This window comes from Trichechus manatus, unplaced genomic scaffold (genome assembly GCF_000243295.1).
Source record: "Trichechus manatus latirostris isolate Lorelei unplaced genomic scaffold, TriManLat1.0 scaffold00001, whole genome shotgun sequence".
Lineage (NCBI taxonomy): Eukaryota > Metazoa > Chordata > Mammalia > Sirenia > Trichechidae > Trichechus > Trichechus manatus.
The window spans coordinates 23426059-23444763 of NW_004443937.1; the positions used below are offsets into that span (position 1 = coordinate 23426059).

The 18705-nt window shown below is 36.5% G+C and overlaps 1 protein-coding gene across 6 annotated transcripts in view; it reads left to right on the forward strand.

Annotated features, from left to right (window-relative positions):
* TCAIM (T cell activation inhibitor, mitochondrial) overlaps nucleotides 1-18705 on the forward strand; it is a 50371-nt gene that overhangs the window by 16082 nt on the left and 15584 nt on the right. For all 6 annotated transcript variants that reach the window (XM_023726131.1, XM_023726126.1, XM_004368443.2 and 3 more), the window contains exons 3-5: nucleotides 2306-2441; nucleotides 5892-6045; nucleotides 11781-12033. In XM_023726131.1, the coding sequence (XP_023581899.1) occupies nucleotides 2306-2441; nucleotides 5892-6045; nucleotides 11781-12033 (543 nt within the window). The remainder of the gene's footprint in view (nucleotides 1-2305; nucleotides 2442-5891; nucleotides 6046-11780; nucleotides 12034-18705) is intronic.

The window sequence follows — 18705 nt, forward strand, 5'->3', positions numbered from 1 at the left end:
TGAAGCTGCTTTCTCGTACCCCCGTTTGCTGGTCTCCGATAGGAGTCCAAGATGGCAAATCCGCACTGCATTAGCTGATAGGGGACCTCTGCATGAATCTCTCCTCGCTCTCCGTTTTCTGTCAGTTTTCTCACTCCATTTGGTGCTTGGCTGAGTTCTTTATCTCTTCATTTGATGTTTTAGGGTTTCAGGATTGTGGTTTTCTCTGTTCGGCTTTGTTTGTCAGATCTTTGCTGTGGAGGGATGGCGTGGTGTTTCTGCCTAGAGCGCCATTTTGCCGGAAGTAAGCTTTACATTCTTGTGCTCTAACTTTGTAATGCAAGGAGAGAATATAGGAAACTAGGGGAATGAGTTTTACAGTATCCTGTAGGCGATCCTTCAGTGACGCTTGCTCCTCACCCTGATGCCATTGATAGGTAGTCATTGCAGAATACAGCTGTGCTTCTCCAGCTTTTCTGATCCCAACCTGTGGATCAGAAAAACTGTATATCACAAAACTGTATATCACAACCCATAAAACAAAATTTTATAACAGTAGTTACCCTTGCTACATGCAATGTCCTCTAGTATTTTCTGTTCTATTTTTTAAATGTTGATCATGGTCCACTAAGTTGATTTCACAACTCATTAATGGATCATGAAAAACACTGCTGTAGAGTAAGTGTGCAAATTCTTTATTAGTTCTAAACCAAGTCATATGTTTTAAGTACAAAATAGATACCAGTATTGACATTCTGATCCATAGAGGAGAAAGATGTGGCAGCCTGCTTCCGTAAAGATTACAGCCTTGGAAACCCTATAGGGCAGTTCTACTCAGTCCTATAGGGTTGCTATGAGTCGGAATCGCCTTAGTAGCAGACGAGGTTATGGATGCTTTCCCAGTACAACAACAAAATTAAATAGTTGTGATGAAGACTATAACCCACAAAGCCTAAAATATTTACCATCTGGTCCTTTACAAATAAAGATTACTGACCTCTGCTGTAGTGATTCCTTTTGTCGAAAATCTAATCCTTCCCTCACATCTTTATACAAAGCCAGATTTTCCTGTGTTGGGTTTGCTCAATTTAAAGCAACACAGTAGTTTTCAATTTATTTTTCCTTGAGAAGTATTCATTAAGTAAGTACCTGCTATGCTTTCATTTAGCATACATTAACAGTACTACCTGTGTCAGACCCCATGGTGTGGCTGCCTTAAGATGCCCCTTCAGCTCTTCTGCCCCTCTGGTCCCCATTGAATTTGCTGTGAAGCCTCGCTGCCCTGGGCTGCCAGTGACTGAGCACAGTAGGGGTGCTAGCCGGTGCCCAAGTGTCTGTCAGACGTTTGGAAGTGAGAACTGAAGCTCAGGTGAAGAGTAAGCAGAGTTGTCTGGCATTGTCTTTACTGCCTCCTATTGAGGACTTTAATACCTAGTCATTATTTCTTTTACTGTCCAAACTCCTGTTATAATGCTTAACATACAACCCATGTATTAACTTTCTAAAAGGTTAAATACATGCAAAAAAAACAAACAAAACAAAAGGTAATCTGAAAGTATGTTGGTCGCCTCCACATTGTTAAATAATCTCTGGAGATGAACCTGTGATCTCTACCATTATAATATTATAAAAACAATAAAACCTTTCTAAAGCCTCAGTGCACCTAATGTATAGGAACAAAAGTTAACACAATATTTAGAGACTTCTTTATAGACTGTTACAGAATGAAAAAAATTATAACATTCAAAAATAGGTGTCATGGAAGTGCTTTAAAAAATTGCAAATAATTTCATTTGGATTTAAAACTATACTTGAGAAAACACTCTAAGGTGAGTTATGCCAAAATGTAAGAATAAGAATATCGAGTTGTCCAACTAGAATAATTTTAGCATACTAGTAATGAGGAAATGAACTAAGGGACATCTTGATATCTCTTTTTAAGCATTGTGGTTCTCAAAATATTTTTCACTACATAGAGAAAATTGCACTATTGGATATCGAGATCTTTTATCTGAAGAAGAAAATGATAGAGAAAATTGTCAGTATTGGTAGTGAAGTCAGCATTTCAGAGTAGACTTTTGAGGGGAAATTTTTTTATTATTTAATATTTCTTATATTGAATCAGAGAAATTTATAACCACTGTGTTAGGAAAACTTTATAGATTTCAGAAGCCCACAGAGTTCTGCATTGTGATTTCCATGTTGCTTCTATGGCATATTCTTGTGCATAGTAATTTTAATTTCACTGTCACTTTATACGTGGGGCATGTGTGTGTGTGTGTCCATGCGCGCCTCGATGAAAAATAAGTCTACGTTTTTTTTAAAGGTTATGTCTAGAGAAGATATCTCCACACTGGTTTCTCTACTCAAGATCTTTATCAGGAGCTGAAGCAGTCAATGCCTTGAGGCCGTTCTATTTTGCAGTGCACCCAGATTTCTTTGGACAGCACCCGAGAGAAAGGGTAAATATTCATTCTTTTTTATCTTAGTCTATATTTCTATTTTGTTTGCTTACCTTTGATACAATATTATACAAAGAGTTCTATAAATTTGCATTATTCTGTTGGGGTGACATCACTAATACTTAGAACTAATTTGAAATGTACCAAAAAAACCAAACACGTTGTCAAGTAAATTCTGACTCATAGTGACCCTATCGGACACAGTAGAACCGCCCCATAGGGTTTCCAGGGAGCAGCTGGTGGATTCGAACTGCTGACTTTTTGGTTAGCAGCTGAGCTCTTAACCACTGTGCCACCAGGGCTCCAGTTTGAAATCTAGAGATACTGAAAATTGAAAATGTAACTCTTGTTTCTTATGAAAGCTGTTATTTGTTACCAAAGCATGGAAACTTTCTAGATTATTAGTAATCATGTTTTCTGGGCCAGTTTTTAGACTAAATTTGAAGTTTTTCTTAAAAAATTTCAGACCTCTATTACCATGGTCAGAGTCCTCGTTGCACAGTGGTTAAGCACTCAGCTCTTAACCAAAAGGTCAGTGGTTCAAACCCACCAACTGCTGTGTAGGAGAAAGATACGGCAGTTTGCTTCTGTAAAGATTACAACCTTGGAAATCCTGTGGGACAGTTGTACAATGTCCTATAGGGTAGCTATGAGTCGGAATGACTCGACAGCAGTGGGTTTATTACCATAATCAATTTTTTTGAAGGATCATTTTTCAGTGCCCTAATGGTTTTTACTTACCTTACATGCTGCTGGACCACTTTCTTATGATATCAGTTAATGTTAATATGCTCAAGGAGTGCAAAACCAGTTGTCATTGACTCAACTCCAACTCATGGCGACCCCATGTGTGTCAGAGTAGAACTGCGTTCCATAGGGTTTTCAGTGGCAGATTTTTCAGAAGTACCAGGTAGAGTGCCAGGCCTTTTTTCTGAGAAGCTTCTGGGTGGACTCAAACCTCCAGCCTTTTGATTACCAATCAAGTGCATTAACCATTTGTACCCCCCAGGGACTCCAAGCCCAGTAATAGACAAATGTTTTTCTCCCTCTTTCAATATATCTTTATATAAACGTGTGTGGAGTAAAGGGTTAACTCAGCAGGCTCCAGTTACTTAAGCACTGTGCATTCCAGAGCAAGACCTGGCTTCCAGACTGGCTCTACTACCTCCTGGGATGTAACCCCTGAACCCTTGGGATACCTGCTTGATAAAAATGTTTTTTTATGCCTGAGGCCTTGGACAGGCCAAAGATTTTATGTTAACAATGTGATTTGTGGTGAATACCTGTTTTTGTATGCCTGAGGCCCTGGGCCACAACTGTATGCATTTGACCTCTGGGGGTCTGGAGACTGAGTAGCTAAGATCAGTCATGCAGGTGCTGCATGCCTACATGACTGACCCCAGTAAAGCCCTGGACTCGAAGGCTCAGGTGAGCTTCCCTGGTTGGCAGCACTTCATACGTGCTGTCACACACCATTTGGGAGAATTAAGCACTGTCTGTACAACTCCACTGGGAGAGAGCAACTGGAAGCCTGTATCTGGTTTCTCCTGGGCTCTATCCTTTGAGCCTCATACCTTTGCTGACTGTAATCTGTATCCTTTCACTGTAATAAACCATGAGTGTGAGTATAACAGCTTTTCTGAGTTCTGTGAGTCCTAGTGTATCATCAAACCTGAGGGGGTCTGGGGGACCCCTGACAGTGTACTTAGAGTGTAATTATTCTGGTAAATTTATATTTTCATTTATTCTTTCAACTTGTATTCATTGAGTGCTGACTCTGTGCCAAGCCTTTGCACTAGCTGCTCCCTCTGCTCAAAGCATCCTTCTCTCAGATCTAGATAAGGCTTGTCCTTAACTTTCTTCTCAAGAGTCACCTTTCAGTGAGGCTCTCCCAGACAACCCAATTTAAAATGGCCACCCCCACCTTCCTTCCCAGCATTCCCTCTCCCCCGTATCCTGAAGTACCATTTCTACATTTTTTTTTCTTTTATAGCATGCCCTATTTACTTATTTATTAGGTTTATTGTTTATTTTTCTCCCCTCACTAAGATACAAGCTCTGTGAAGACAGTTCACTCTCCCAGTCACCTCACGTTCAGCTCAGTCTTCTTCCCGTTCTTACAAAACACACTTGGCCCTTTTCTAAGGGAAACAGACTTAAAGTCCCATCTAGTCATAGTATCAAGCCCAAAGTCCAGAATCTCAGAGTGATACACAATTATTTTTTAATTATTTTAAATCTAATTTTTAAAATAGTATAACATTTATAGGTTTCAGAAATCAAAACTAAATACAAAGTTTAATCAAGTCTCATTCCCATCCCTATCTTCTTTACCCCATTGCTAGTCACTTCTGTAGATAAGCATTTTTATTAGTTCTGGTTGGTTCTTCCTGTCTTATATTTTTGCAAAAATAAACATACATCGAGAAACATGTACCTACTGAAACATAATTATGACGATTTAGTCTTACACTAGCAGAGAATGCACTTAAATCGCTTATGAAACTCTCATAGCTAAGACAAGCATATTATGATGAATTAAACAAACAAGCAAAAGTAAATGCTTTCTATTATTTCTATTTTAAATTATTTCTATTTTCAAATCACACCAGTTGCCTCAGAAGAGATTCAGAGTGATGAGAAACACAATTATTATTTATACTATTCTTCAGTCGAGCTGTTACTTCACCAAAGGGCTATGGGCAACTTTTTGTGTCTGAATAATGAAGAATTAAAGATTGTTGTAAATGAAATTTCAAGTCAGAGGTAAACAGAGAAACATCGAAGCAAAGATAGTATACTATATATACTTTTACATGTTTTCTTTTTTACTTAATATATTCTGAAGTCACTTCATGTCGGTTCAGAGAGATCTTCTGCATCGCATTCTTTTTTTTTCTGGCTGCATAGTACTCCACTGAATGAATGTACCATAATCTATTCAGCCAATCGTCTATGGGTGGGCATTTTAAGAACCCTGTACATATACGGAGATTGGCCCTTTGCTGTGAAATAAGTTGTAAATAGTTTCTCCCAGTTGGTTATTTGTCTCTTAATTTTGCTTATTGTGTTTTGCAGCGTGGAAGTTTTTTTTTTTTTTAATTTTTTTTAATGTAATGGAATTTATCATTCATTTATTACTTTGGGATTTTTAGTCCTAGTTAAGCTTTTGCACACCTAGGTTATGAAAGAATTCAGCCATGCTTTCTTCATGTACTTGTATGGTTCCATCCTTTATGTTTAGATTTTTCATCCATTTGGAGTTCACTGTTATATGTTGTGAGGTCTGGATCCAATTTTGTCTTTTTCCAAAGAACTATGAAATCCCAACATCTTTAAATACTAGAATTATTAAATACTCTCAATAATGTGTAGAAGAGGTCAGATATAATTTCTGCTGTTTCCTTGTTGCTATTATGTGTGTAAATGCTCCTTAATATTTTTTTCCAGGAGGTCAATGAAAATTCTCTTAAGAGATTAAGTGTCTACTTAGAAAACCTCCAGAAACCAGGCTTCAAGTCTTTGAAACCAACGCAGCTGACATTTTATGTCAGAGAAACAGACCAGAATTCTTCTGATGGCCAGGAACCGTTTAGTACTTCTGGTACGTTATTTTATTTCTAGTGTGTCCCTTGCAAGTTTCATGTTAAATATATTCATTAATTCTAACAATGCCAGAATATCCTTTCAAGTGAAGCCTCGGCCATAGAAAATAGTATCATTTAATTGATTGTTTTCCTAGAACTAGGTCTGTTCCTGGCTGCATGTGTTTGAACAAGCCTTTTTTTTTGTAATTAAACATTTTTGTCTGTAAAACTGAAGGTGTTCTTGTTTGTCCCCTTTCCATTTCCACATTGTTTTAAGAGTTAAACAAATATTTCACAATTTACATTTCTAAAAAATACAGCTTATATTCTTTTTTTTCAGTTCTCAGAGTACCCTGTGAGGTAGGTAGTATTTGCACTGTTTTAACATAGTGATGTTGAGTGACTTCTCCAAGACTATAGAGGTAGAGTATGGATCTTGAAGCCAAGTCTTCTAACTCCAACAGTGTGCTGTTTCTAAAATCTAATCAATCTTAGTGTACAGCTCTTTTCAATATCATTTGTCCCTACTTTAGCCATGACCCAGTGATACTGAAAATAAAGATCACATGTTTAGGTAAAGATCCTTAAAGTCTAATCGTTTCTTCAGGCATATATACTTTTATTGATCCTTGAGGAAATGACTTTATTTTTAGAATGAACTTTAAAACAATTTAGATTTAGTAAAAGCCTTCTGTGAGTTAATGCTAAAACAACTAGAAAATGCTCTGTAATTTTTTTTTTTTAAACAAACTGTTGTAGAGCTCAGAATTTGATAGGTCTTTGAGACCTAGAAGCTATTTCTAACTCCGCCACTGACTAGCTATGTGACCTTAACTTTTGGTTTTTCATTTGTTAAAATGAAAGAGTGTGAGTGTTGTATAGAGGCTACTCACGCTGAAGGTCCCTAACTTACACCTAATGCTTACAAGGCTATCAGGAACCAGACCAGAACCTTTAGATCAAGGGAGCGCTTGATCTAAAAAGTGCTAAAATGGGGTCTTTATATTGAAGAGACTTTCCCACCCAGGGAAGGTCCAGGGACTTGCATTTGCTAGTATATTTTCTCCTCTTTTATTTTCCCATAACTGAATATGAGAGATCAAGAATCACAAATTCCATTTTTGGCTGTTTCTCCATCTACCTCAGATTTGGAATTTTATTAAAAATAGCCCTTATTTGAACACAACGAAGAGTCCCTGATGGAGCAGGAGAAAGGTGGGGTGCAGAACTCCAATTCTAGTAAGACCAGAGTTAATGGTCTGAATGAGACTGCAGGAACCCTGGAAAGCATGGCCCCCGGATTTTCTATCAGCCCAGAACTAAAACAATTTCTGAGGCCAACTCTTCAGACAGGGATTGGACTGGACTGTGGGATACAAAGTGATACTCGTGAGGAGTGTACCTCTTAGCTCAAGTAGATACAAGAGACTGAACGGGCAGCTTCTGTCTGGAGGTGAGATGGGAAGGCAGAGAGGGCTAGGAGCTGGTTGAATGGACATGGGGAATTAGGGGTGGAAAGGAGAAGTGTGCTGTCACAGTACAGGGAGAGCAATTAAGGTCACATAACAATGTATATATAAATTTTTGTATGGGAGACCAACTTGAAATGTAAACTTCATTTAAACTACAACAATAAACAACAACAAAAAAATAGCCCCTACTCGGACAGGAAAGCTGGACGAATGGAAATGGGGAACACAGGGTGGAAAAGGGGAGAGTGTTGACCTGTCCCGGGGTTGGTAGCCAATGTCACAAAATAGTGTGTGTATTGTTTAGTGAGAAAGTACTTTGCTCTGTAAACCTTCATCTAAAACACAATTAAAAAAAAAAAGCCTCTGTTCTTCATTATTCAGAGTCAGAAAGTCAACATTTATGAAGGGACAGCTCAACTAAAGAATGCTCTAAATAATAATTATGCTCTTATCACTCTGGGTAACAGTTCAGTTTGAAAATATAAATAATCATTGTTTGCTTAACGCATTACAAATATGCTGTTCTTAACCATGGAGTCCCCTAAGCAACTGAGGTATCTTCTCTGCTAGTGTGAGACCAAATATTTATAATTTGTTTAAAGAGATACATGTTGCTATTCCACTGGGTCAAGATTAGACTAGGAATTGAAGAAGCATCACACTCATGCATAGTGGTCTACTTAGGTTTCATGGTTCCTCCAGGAGAACAGATGGAATTTATAGAGGCAAATAACATCATTTACAGTATTTCAAAAGGAAAATACTATCACCAGTTTGCTTTTATTTTTATGTGTTTGGGAGAGTCACACTCATTTCTACAGCTACAACTACTATTTCTACCACCACCATCAGCTGCATTTGTTTTAAATATTGAATATTCATGAAGTTAAATAGTAAGTTGTATTTGAAAGTTTAGAGGGAAGCTTAGAAAGTTTCACAAAGCAAACTAGGGACAGAGCTGGCACTAGAACTAAGTTCTCCTTTCCTAGCCTAATGTTTTGATTATTATTATCTCTTAATTCTCCTTTAAAAACATTGCTTTTAATCATTTTGCCTCTGCCGTATATGACAGCAATTGGCACTTTGACAGATTTAAAGTATTTTTATTTAACATTTTTATCTGATTGTAAAATTAAGGTGTAGAGTGTTTTTTTGTTTGTTTGCTTGCTTGCTTTAGTTTGAGTTCTGTATAATTTATTGTGTTCTTCTAGCATAACTTATAGATACCAAAATTAATAAAAGATGATGTTGCACAGTGTAACTCTAACACAAATATTGGGGTCAGGAAGTACTCAGTTGTTATCTGTTGCATGATTTACTCATGCATTTCCAGGTATTACTGTTTTTATGACCAGAACCGCACTAAGATCAAGTGTTTTTTTAAGTTTTTATTTTTAAAACACTAGAAATCATTAGTCACTTTTTCATTGATAATGAAGATGGTAGTAAGGTAAAATATTTACTAGTCATTTTCATTACTGAAGTTTTGTGAACCATTTTGCATTATTAATGCATTGAAAGCCATAAAGGCCTAAATCATTTCTTCAGCTACACATCCTTTTGCTGATCCATGAGGAAATACACATTATTATTAGAAAAACCAAAAAACTGTTGCCATCAAGTCGATTCCGACACATAGCAACCCTATAGGACAGAGTAAGAATTGCCCCCATAGAGTTTCCAAGGAGTGGCTGGTGGATTCGAACTGCCAAGCTTTTGGTTAGCAGCCAAGCTCTTAAGTACTGCACCACCAGAGCTCCGTTGTTATTAGAACAAATTTTAAAACAAGTTGAAGATTTACTAATAGGTTTCTGTGAGTTAATGCTAAAACAAGTAGCTGTAATTAGCTCTGCTGAGTAAAGACAAAAATCCTCTACTTTCAGTAAATGTTAACTTTGAACCAATCATTCATTAAGCAAAAATAGGTTACAGAAAAAATAAATAAATTAGAAATTGGTGAAAACATGCAGCCTATGTAACAAAAAGATAATGTTGATGTAAAAGAGTTCTTACAAATTGAAAAGAAAACAGAGTTTTTCCATTAAAAAAAAGGGCAAAAGTAATGAATAGGCAGTTGAGGAAATGAGACATACAAATAGCCACTAAGCATATTAAAATGTTTAACTTTTGTAATCAAATGCAATCTGAAATAATTAGGTACTAATTTTTGCCTGTTGTTTTGTTTTTTTACTGATAATACCCATAAATGGTGAGAATGTGTTTTCACACATTTTTGGTGGGAGTATAAATTCATATATACTACCCGGAGGGCAATTTGGAATTGTTTCTCCAAAGCCTCAAAAATACCCTTTGACCCAGAAATTCCCCTTCTCGAAATGTATTCTAAGGAACTAATGAGGGACGCGTACAGGCTGGTGCAGCATTCCTTACTATATGACAGCCATCGCATTGGGTTATGTAATTAATGGAACTGGTAAATTAAGACAGAAACTGAGATGGATTCCTGCCTTAGATGTTTTAAGGATGAGCTATTTCTTCCTAACCTCCAATGCAGGAATTTGGATTTTCCTTTTCTTTTCATGGGTTTCCCTTTCCTTCTTCACTGACCAGAACAATTCTCCTGCCAGCGGGTCTCAGTTTACCATCAGAGGATTCAAATAACAAATTTTTGTTAGTTTACATGTTCTGGAGTCCATTAATCTGTGTGACAGGCAGGTTACGTATCTCTGAGAATGATTTAAATTGTGGCAGCATCTGCCACCAGTGGCAAAAACAAGAAAATACATTTCAGCTTTGTATGGGGTAGTGGTAACAACTTACATGCCCACCAATATCGGAAGTGTTAAGTAAACTATGCCACATTCATAATACGGACTAGTATGTAGTTGCTAAGAAGAATGAGGTAGATCTGTACATAGATGTGGAAGTCAACTAAGGTTAGTGAGAAAAGCAAAATAACATCCATAATGATACCATTTATACACTAAAAAGAATTCAGACTGTCTAGGTGTATGTTTATGTAACCATATGCACATGTATATCATATGTAATATACATACATGTAAGCACATAGAAAAGGTCTAGAGCAGTGCTGTCCCAAAGAATTTTCTGAGTTGATAGAAACGTGCTATATCTTTGCTATGTAATACAGCAGCCACTGCCGCATGTGGCTCTTGAGAACTCGAAATGTGACTAGTGTGACCAAGGAACTGAATTTTAAATTTTATTTAATTTTAATTTTAAATAACCATATGCAGTTATTAGCTACCATATTAGGCAATGCAGGTCTAGAAGAATGTGTACCTAACAGTTGATAGAGGTTATGTCTAGTAGACGAGACTGTTTATCTCTAATTTTACAGTTAGTATGTACTTACATAGTACTTGTATAATTTTCAAAACCAATTGAAAGAAAAAAAAAGAGGCAGTGTGGTATAGTAGAAAAAGTGCTCGACTTGGTGTCGGCTCCGATTTAAGCCCTGGCTCCTTACTTCTTAACCTCCTTCAGCCTATGTTTCTTCACATTGGAAAAGAGAGATAGTAACGGCAGAGCTGGTGTAAGTATGATTGAAAAGTTTTAACCCAGCTAGAACCATGCCTAACACCCAGTAAGGGGCGGGGGGAAGGGAGGGTTACAAAACAGTGGATTTCCTATTGATGATTTAGCAGTTAAATTACTAGCCTCAACGAAATGACCACCCAGTATTAAAATTAGATTATGAAACACTAATTTTTAAACAACTAGGGAGTTTTACATCACTCCTGAAAATATTGGGTCCCTAGCTGGTTGGGTGGGCAAGTCTGAGGACAATAATCTTTTGCAGTCTCTTGGAAAAATTGGAGATGGGCATATGTGACCGCTGAAACTACATTAGCTAGCCCCTCTCCTCATCTGAACACTAATAATGCTGGGTATCTGTCTTTTTCTCTCTTAAGCCTTAGTGCTAGAAACTATCTTTGGTAAATACCTGCTCATAGGGGAACTTTTCCATCTCTTGGACGTGGAGACCACATTTCTGGGCAGCATTGGAAGTATTCTGAATCTCCTTCTTGGGCTATGATGGGTTTGGTCACTGGTGCCAGACTAGAAAAGGGAATGGAAGGGGAGAGGAACTCATGAAGGTAAAGATAGTGTGGTACAGATTTGGGGGAGGGAAGCAGTTTTCCATGTGTAGATGAATTTTAACAGTAGGATGGATTTTAACCAGTGATGGGATGTTTTAAAAGACGTTGCTTTTATAAATGTTGAATGAAAGATTGTTTTTAAGGTAGAGCAAATAATCATCTGTATTAATTGTTCGGGGAAATTATGTTCTCTAGGATTTCGAGCAGTCGAATTTACTTTGCATACCAGAGACCTGCTAAGCACAGTATTAGATATTCTCAACTCCTGCAGTTTATCTACTGAACATCTCCAAAGCTTGAATACTCATGTGCATTCCCAGCCTCTGCGGCAAGCTAGAAGGCCGCCTGACAGGCCTATCAAGTGGGACAAGTCTTATTACTCCTTTACTGGATTCAGGGACCCTGATGAAGACCTCGAGCAAGTTTCAAGAGTGGAAACAACCCTAATGTATGTGAAAGTTTTTATTTAACTCAACTGTTATTTGTAGTTCACGTTTAAAATCAAATTCTAATTTTCCAGGAAAAGTAATCCTATCAATATAGTTAATCCAGTAACCATTATGAAAACCATATTTTGTGTTTCTTACTTTAAATTGCCAGAATAATTCCAAATGTATTTAACTTTTGATCTTTTGATACCAAAAACATGCAGGAGATTTTTGGTTTGGTTTTGTTCATTAAATCTTTAAATTTTACTTAAGTTACCTCTGGTATATGAAGAAAGACTATACCTAAGACTGGAAAAAACTTTTAAACTTCTTTATGCGTTAGGCATTTCCTACTTCTTCAGAGAGCTCAGTAGTAATATACTTTAGGGTAATCACTTGTAGATAGAAAAATACATGGAGACAACATTTTAAAATACCATCTATCTCTCTCTCTCATATTTTGGCCATATATAATTTAAGTTTCTATTTTTATTCTTGTATTTTTAATCTACCCCCGGTATATATGTAGGTTATAGAGATGACCACATGCTCAATTATATAGTTCAGAAGGAACAGAAAAATGATTATTCTGCAAATTAACATCAAACTGATCTGCACCTGATTTACAAATTGCATTCATCTGATCAAAATTCATTCTTATGTAGCATACTAATATGTCGCTAATACTTCAGAGCACAACGTTAAAAAGAGAAACTTTAACAACAGTATTCAATGTAGAGTTTTAATTTTTAATAATTTTGGTTTGTTTTTGCTGTTTTTACTTTTATAAAAGGAATTCAGCAGTCTAAAAATAAATTCAGAAACACTGCTCTGTGTTATAGATTTTAGTATTTTTCATACTTTGGGTATATGTTCTTTTTATCAAATAATATAGATGTTGTAAATAATGTATTTTAGTTATATAACTCATTTTTGGAAGGGCAGTATGATCCATTTCTATCTAGACAAAATAATCCCATATGTAATGTCTGCCCCACCAAAAATAATGTCATTGAACTACAGAAAGACCATTGAAATACCGTTCTGTTAGCTACTCAGTTACCAGTGAATGTCAGAGTGCTATTTTTCTCTGTTTGAAGTTTGCTCAAGTAGTTATATTTTTTCACTTTCAGAATCTAAGTTCAGAATCAGTCTTAGTGTCCACAGAATACCACGTTGGACAACTACAACCTTGGAACTCTTCCTCTAGAATATTTAGAAGTGTATTGGTCATGATTATGGTTTTGTTTACTCCTTCCCTGGTTTATAGACTAAATCAGTGTTTTTCAAACTGCAAGTTGTAGCACACAAATTAGAGGTTCAGGACCAGCAATTTTTTTTTTTTTTTAATTTGTTCCTTTTTTTAAAATGAAACAGAATATATATTGTAAACGTACTTCTGGTAGTAAGTTTAAATATTGTTTCTCAAAATACTTGTATTAGTTATACACAAGCACACACACGTGTACTGGGTCACTATGTAAAATATTTCTTACTATGGACTGCCATCAAAGATGTTTGAAAGGCTGTTGGCGTAAAAGCTATACTTTAGTTTGTGGTCTATTGTTGTTAGGTGCCGTCAACTTGTTTCTGACTCATAGTAACCGTACGTACAACAGAAGGAAACACTGCCCGGTCCTGCGCCATCCTCACAATCATTGTTATGACTGAGCCCAGTCCTGCGCCATCCTCACAGTCATTGTTATGCTTGAGCCCATTGTTGCAGCCACTATGTCAATTCATCTCGTCTTCCTCTTTTTCGCTGACCCTCTATTTTACCAAGCATGTTGTCTTTCTCCAGGGGCTAGTCCCTCCTGATAACATGTCCAAAGTCTGTGAGACATAGTCTCACCATCCTTGCTTCTAAGGAGCATTCTGGGTGTACTTCTTCCAAGATAGATTTCTTCATTCTTTTGGCAGTCCGTGGTATATTCAATATTCTTTGCCGACACTACAACTCAAAGGCGTCAGTTCTTTTTGGTCTCCCTTATTCATTGTCCGGCTTTCACATGCATATGAGACAATTGAAAACACCATGGCTTGGGTCAGGCCATTTTTATTTTTTGCAGTTTGGATCATGGCTCCCTTTTCATCCTCTTAAACTCATGAAAAACTGAACTTCTCTTGAGTTACTGAAATATTTTTATCTCAGAAGCATCATGACCCTAGGAACTAAACCAGATGTCTTTAATTTTCTGTCAAACTTCAGTCCCTGTGTGTGATATTCCAGCAGTCATTTCTAAGTACTGCTTTCCTTTGACTTCACCTTACCAACTTTTCTCTCTTTGCCTGGATCTTATAGCAATATATTCAATACCTGTGTATATTTTTATAAGTATTATGAAATCATTTTTGAACTAAGGTAAGATCTAAAAAAATAAATTAACCACAATGAGATGCTGCTTTACACTGCTACCCATTGCCACCAAGTCGATTCTAACTCGTGAAAACCCCACGTGTGACAGAGTAGAACTGCTCCATAGGGTTTTCTTGGCTATAATTTTTCTGGAAGCAGACCCACTAGGATGGCTGTAATTAAAAAGAGAATAACAGTGTTGTTCAGGATGAGGAGAAATTGGAACTCTCATACATTGCTGGTGGGAATATAAAATGGTGTGGCCACTTTGCAAATCAGGTCAGCAGTTCCTCAAAATGCTAAACCATATGATCCAGCAGCTCCACTCCTAGGTGTATACCTGAGAGAAATGAAAATAGACATCTACACAAATATTGTTCATAGCAAATTCATAATAGCTCAAAAGTGGAAATAATCCAAATGCTCATCACTTGATAAGTGGATACAGAAAATATGGTATATTCATATATTGGAGCAGTGTTTGGCTAAAGAAAGGAATGAAGCTCTGATACATGCTGCAACGTGGATAATGCTTGAAAACATGCGAAATGAAATAAACCAGTCACAAAAGACCACCTATTGTATGATTCCATTTATGTGAAATGTCCAGAATTAAGAAGATCTATAGAGACAGAAAGAAGATTAGTGATTACCTAGGAGATTCGAGGAAATGGGGAGTGGCTGCTAATGAATACAAGATTTCTTTTTAGGATGATGAAAGAGTAACAAAACCGGTTATGGTAATAGTTGCACAACTCTGCGGACATACGGAAAACCACTGAGTTGTGCACTTTAAATAGGTGAATTGTATGCTCTATCTCAATAAAGCTATTAAAAAAAGAACTTTTATTACTCTGAAGAAAACAAATTAGTGATAACTAATATTTTATTTACTCTATAGATCATTTTATGTTCCAAAATTAGCATTCTTGAAGTTCTTGACTAGTTCAAGACTTCTGGGCGAGTTCAGACTTGTTCGAGCAGTCTGGTTTATTTGGTGTTTAACTGCAGAATAAACATGAGATGACTGTTTCCTTTTTCTCAGTAATAATTGAATGGGCTGCTCTCCATTGAAATAAAGGGCCCAAATTTATGAATGACCATGATTGTAAATTAAGCTAAAATGAAAATGATTTATATGACAAATTCAGACAGTAGCAATCCCTTTTAAATCCAACAGAGCATTTTCCTTTAGAGAGTAATTTAGAATTTTATCTCCTTGACCATAGAGTATGGGTAGGACGGAATGACCGTATTTTTCCACATCAGGCAGGAAGTTATTCTTTTCTCTTTGCCTTACAGTTAATATGCATAATCAAATTGCATGTTGTCTAGTGATTTCTCTGAGATGAAATTCAGAGTAAGTACACATTAAATAATAAAAAGGCTCATCTTTCCCTCGTGGAGGTAACAGGATAATACAGAAAATGAGACATGTACAGAAATAATTATACTGATAAACTGTGATTGGTTCAAAAAGTGATATTGATAAAAGTACTGTGGCCATTTATAGGACAGAAGTGAGGGACAGTGTGTCCAGAAAGGTTTTAAAGTAAATACAACCCTTGGCTTATTTTGGTTTGTTTTCATAGTTTTTAGGTAGTGGGGGGAAAGATGATTCAAAGATGCTTAATGGTAATCCCCATTGACACATTCCCTTTTCTCCAAGATATTGGAATAACTTGCTAAAGGATCTTTCTATTGCCAGTTTTTCTTCCCTATATCCTTTAGAGAGAAAGATTCTATGACGTCATTCCCCTTAATTAGCTCACGCATTATCCAGAGAATCATTTCCCAGTTGGTAACATACAAAGCCCCAGGGCTTTATAAAAGTTCATGGAGGTCGATGGAGGGAAACGAGGAAATGCTGATGACAGACAAATTTTTAGGAATTTTTTTAAAGATAGAAAGCAGATGAGATGAGAATTACGGAAAAACAAGCCATTGAGAATGCCTGCTATCCCCTCTACAATGTGTTTGTCCTGGAATGCAATAAGACAAAAAGAAATGGGGTATATAAATACCAGAAAGGCAGACGTACACTTTCACTATTATGATTGTCACCAAGAAAATCCAAGAGAATTTTATTAGTCAGGATTCTTGATTGCCAGCAACAGAATCCAACACCATCTAACATAAGTAGAAAATAAATTTGTTATGCAGATATCAAGTATCTCATGGTGTTTACAGGAAGATTGGAAAACATGGTCCAGAAAATGGCCTATGAGTATGAGCTGAGAAGTGAGACGCATTTTACTCTAGATGTTTCTGTGTGGAATTTTTTGCCATAAGAGTGTATCCACGTCTTACCTATTAAAATGATTTTAAAGAAAAGAAATATATAGAATGCTGATACTGAGAAAGGTAAGGAGGACTAAATAATTCCAAAAATTTGTGTCTTGACTACCTTCATATAATCTGTTAGTTGCATTGATGAAAATTCTGAAACACATGATGGTATCTCTTGTATATCAAGCACCAAAATTAGAAAGAAAATGATTAACTTGGATCATGTGATTAAGGTGTTGTCTCCCAGGTTTTTTTCCCACTCTACAGCTACTATTTTTCTCTTTAGTTTCTTTTGGGAAGATACTTTGTGCCATGTAAATATCCTTTTACTCATCGAATTCTCTAATATCCATTACTGATTGTAGCCTGAATCAGATATTGCTACGATAGTTGCCCAATGGTGATTTTCTTATTTCATCATCCCTTCCACGTACATTATTTAGATCCCTTGTAAGGAAGACCTCCCCCTCCCCCCATTTTATGTATGGATGTACGTGTGTGTGTGTGTATGTGTGTATATATATGCCTATAACAGCTGATGAAGAAAGCAAAATAAGGGAGAGGTCAGTGTGGACTGAAGTAGTTGAAAAGAGACTTAAACTGGGCATTTGGTTAGGTGGGAAGGTGTCCATGAGCACTCAGGTTGTGAAGAAACCAACTTGAAAAGAGCAGCTCATTCTGGAGACTTCATGGCAAAAAGATTAGGTCAGTTAAGGACTGACCAATGGAGGGACCTGGAGGGAAGGATGAGGGAATATGGATTGAGAGCTCAAGGTACTAATATCCAAGATTAAAATAATGGAAGAAATTTGAGTCTATCCAGCTAGAATCCACAGAGTCATCTTTGAAAGTTTCTTCATCAGGATGCATTACATCTGAATTGTCACCAGTCTCATTAGATATGTCTTTGAGTTTGACTTTTACACAATACTAGCTCAATCATTATTTGCTCTATTATTATTACTAGTTCTACCCTCACATGTATATGATTGACATAAATGAAGATCTGGTTTAACCTACTGAAAGTTGTCATAAGCATAAGTAAGCGGTTTTTATTTATTTAGTTGTTGTTGTTGAGAATATATACAGCAAAACATATACCAGTTCAACAGTTTCTACATGTACCATTTAGTAACGTTGATTATATTCTTCAAATTGTGTAACCATTCTCACCCTCCTTTTCTGAATTGTTCCTCTGTAATTAACATAAACTCATTGCCCCCTAACATTCCTGTCTAATCTTATGAGTTACTGTTGTCAATTTGATCCCATATAGATAGTTCTTAAAAGAGCATGATACTCAAGGCAGACGTTTTTTACTAGTTAAGCTAAACTATTGTTTGATTTTAAGAAGACTTCAGGGGATATTTTTGGTTTAAGGTTTAAATATTATCTCAGAACAATAGTTTCATGGGTTCATCCACCCTCCATGGCTCCAGGAAGTCTGGAGCCCATAAGAATTTTAAATTCTGTTCTGCTTTTCCCCCGCTTTTGATCAGGATTCTTCTGTGGACTCTTTGATCAGAAGGTTCAGTAATGGTAGCCAGGCATCATCCAATTCTTCTGGTCTCATGGCAAAGGAAGCAGTTGTTCATGGAGGCAATTAGCCACACATTCCATGTCCTCCTATAAGTAAGAGATTTTTAAGTGTCTTTAATTAAAAAAAAAAAAAAATTATCCCCATCTCTAGAAATCTAGTGACAGGTTGGTGTAATTAAAATTTAATTTTTTATATATATAAAGGAAGTTGTCATAACTGGAATATGATTTAATAGGTGCTGGCAGTTCTCCAAGCAACCTAATTTAAAAATAGGTATTTAAAAGAATAGACTCGATATAAGTACTTATAATTTGGTGAAAATTTGATTGAAAACTCAATTTTGGGGCTGTTTTCAGGTAATGCATGTTTTTTAATACTAGAAATTTTGGTATCATAATTTGTCTTCGTTATCTAGTGCTGTTATAACAGAAATACCACAAGTGGATGGCTTTAACAAAGAGAAGTTTATTCTCTCACAGTCCAGTAGGCTAGAAGTCCGAATTCAGG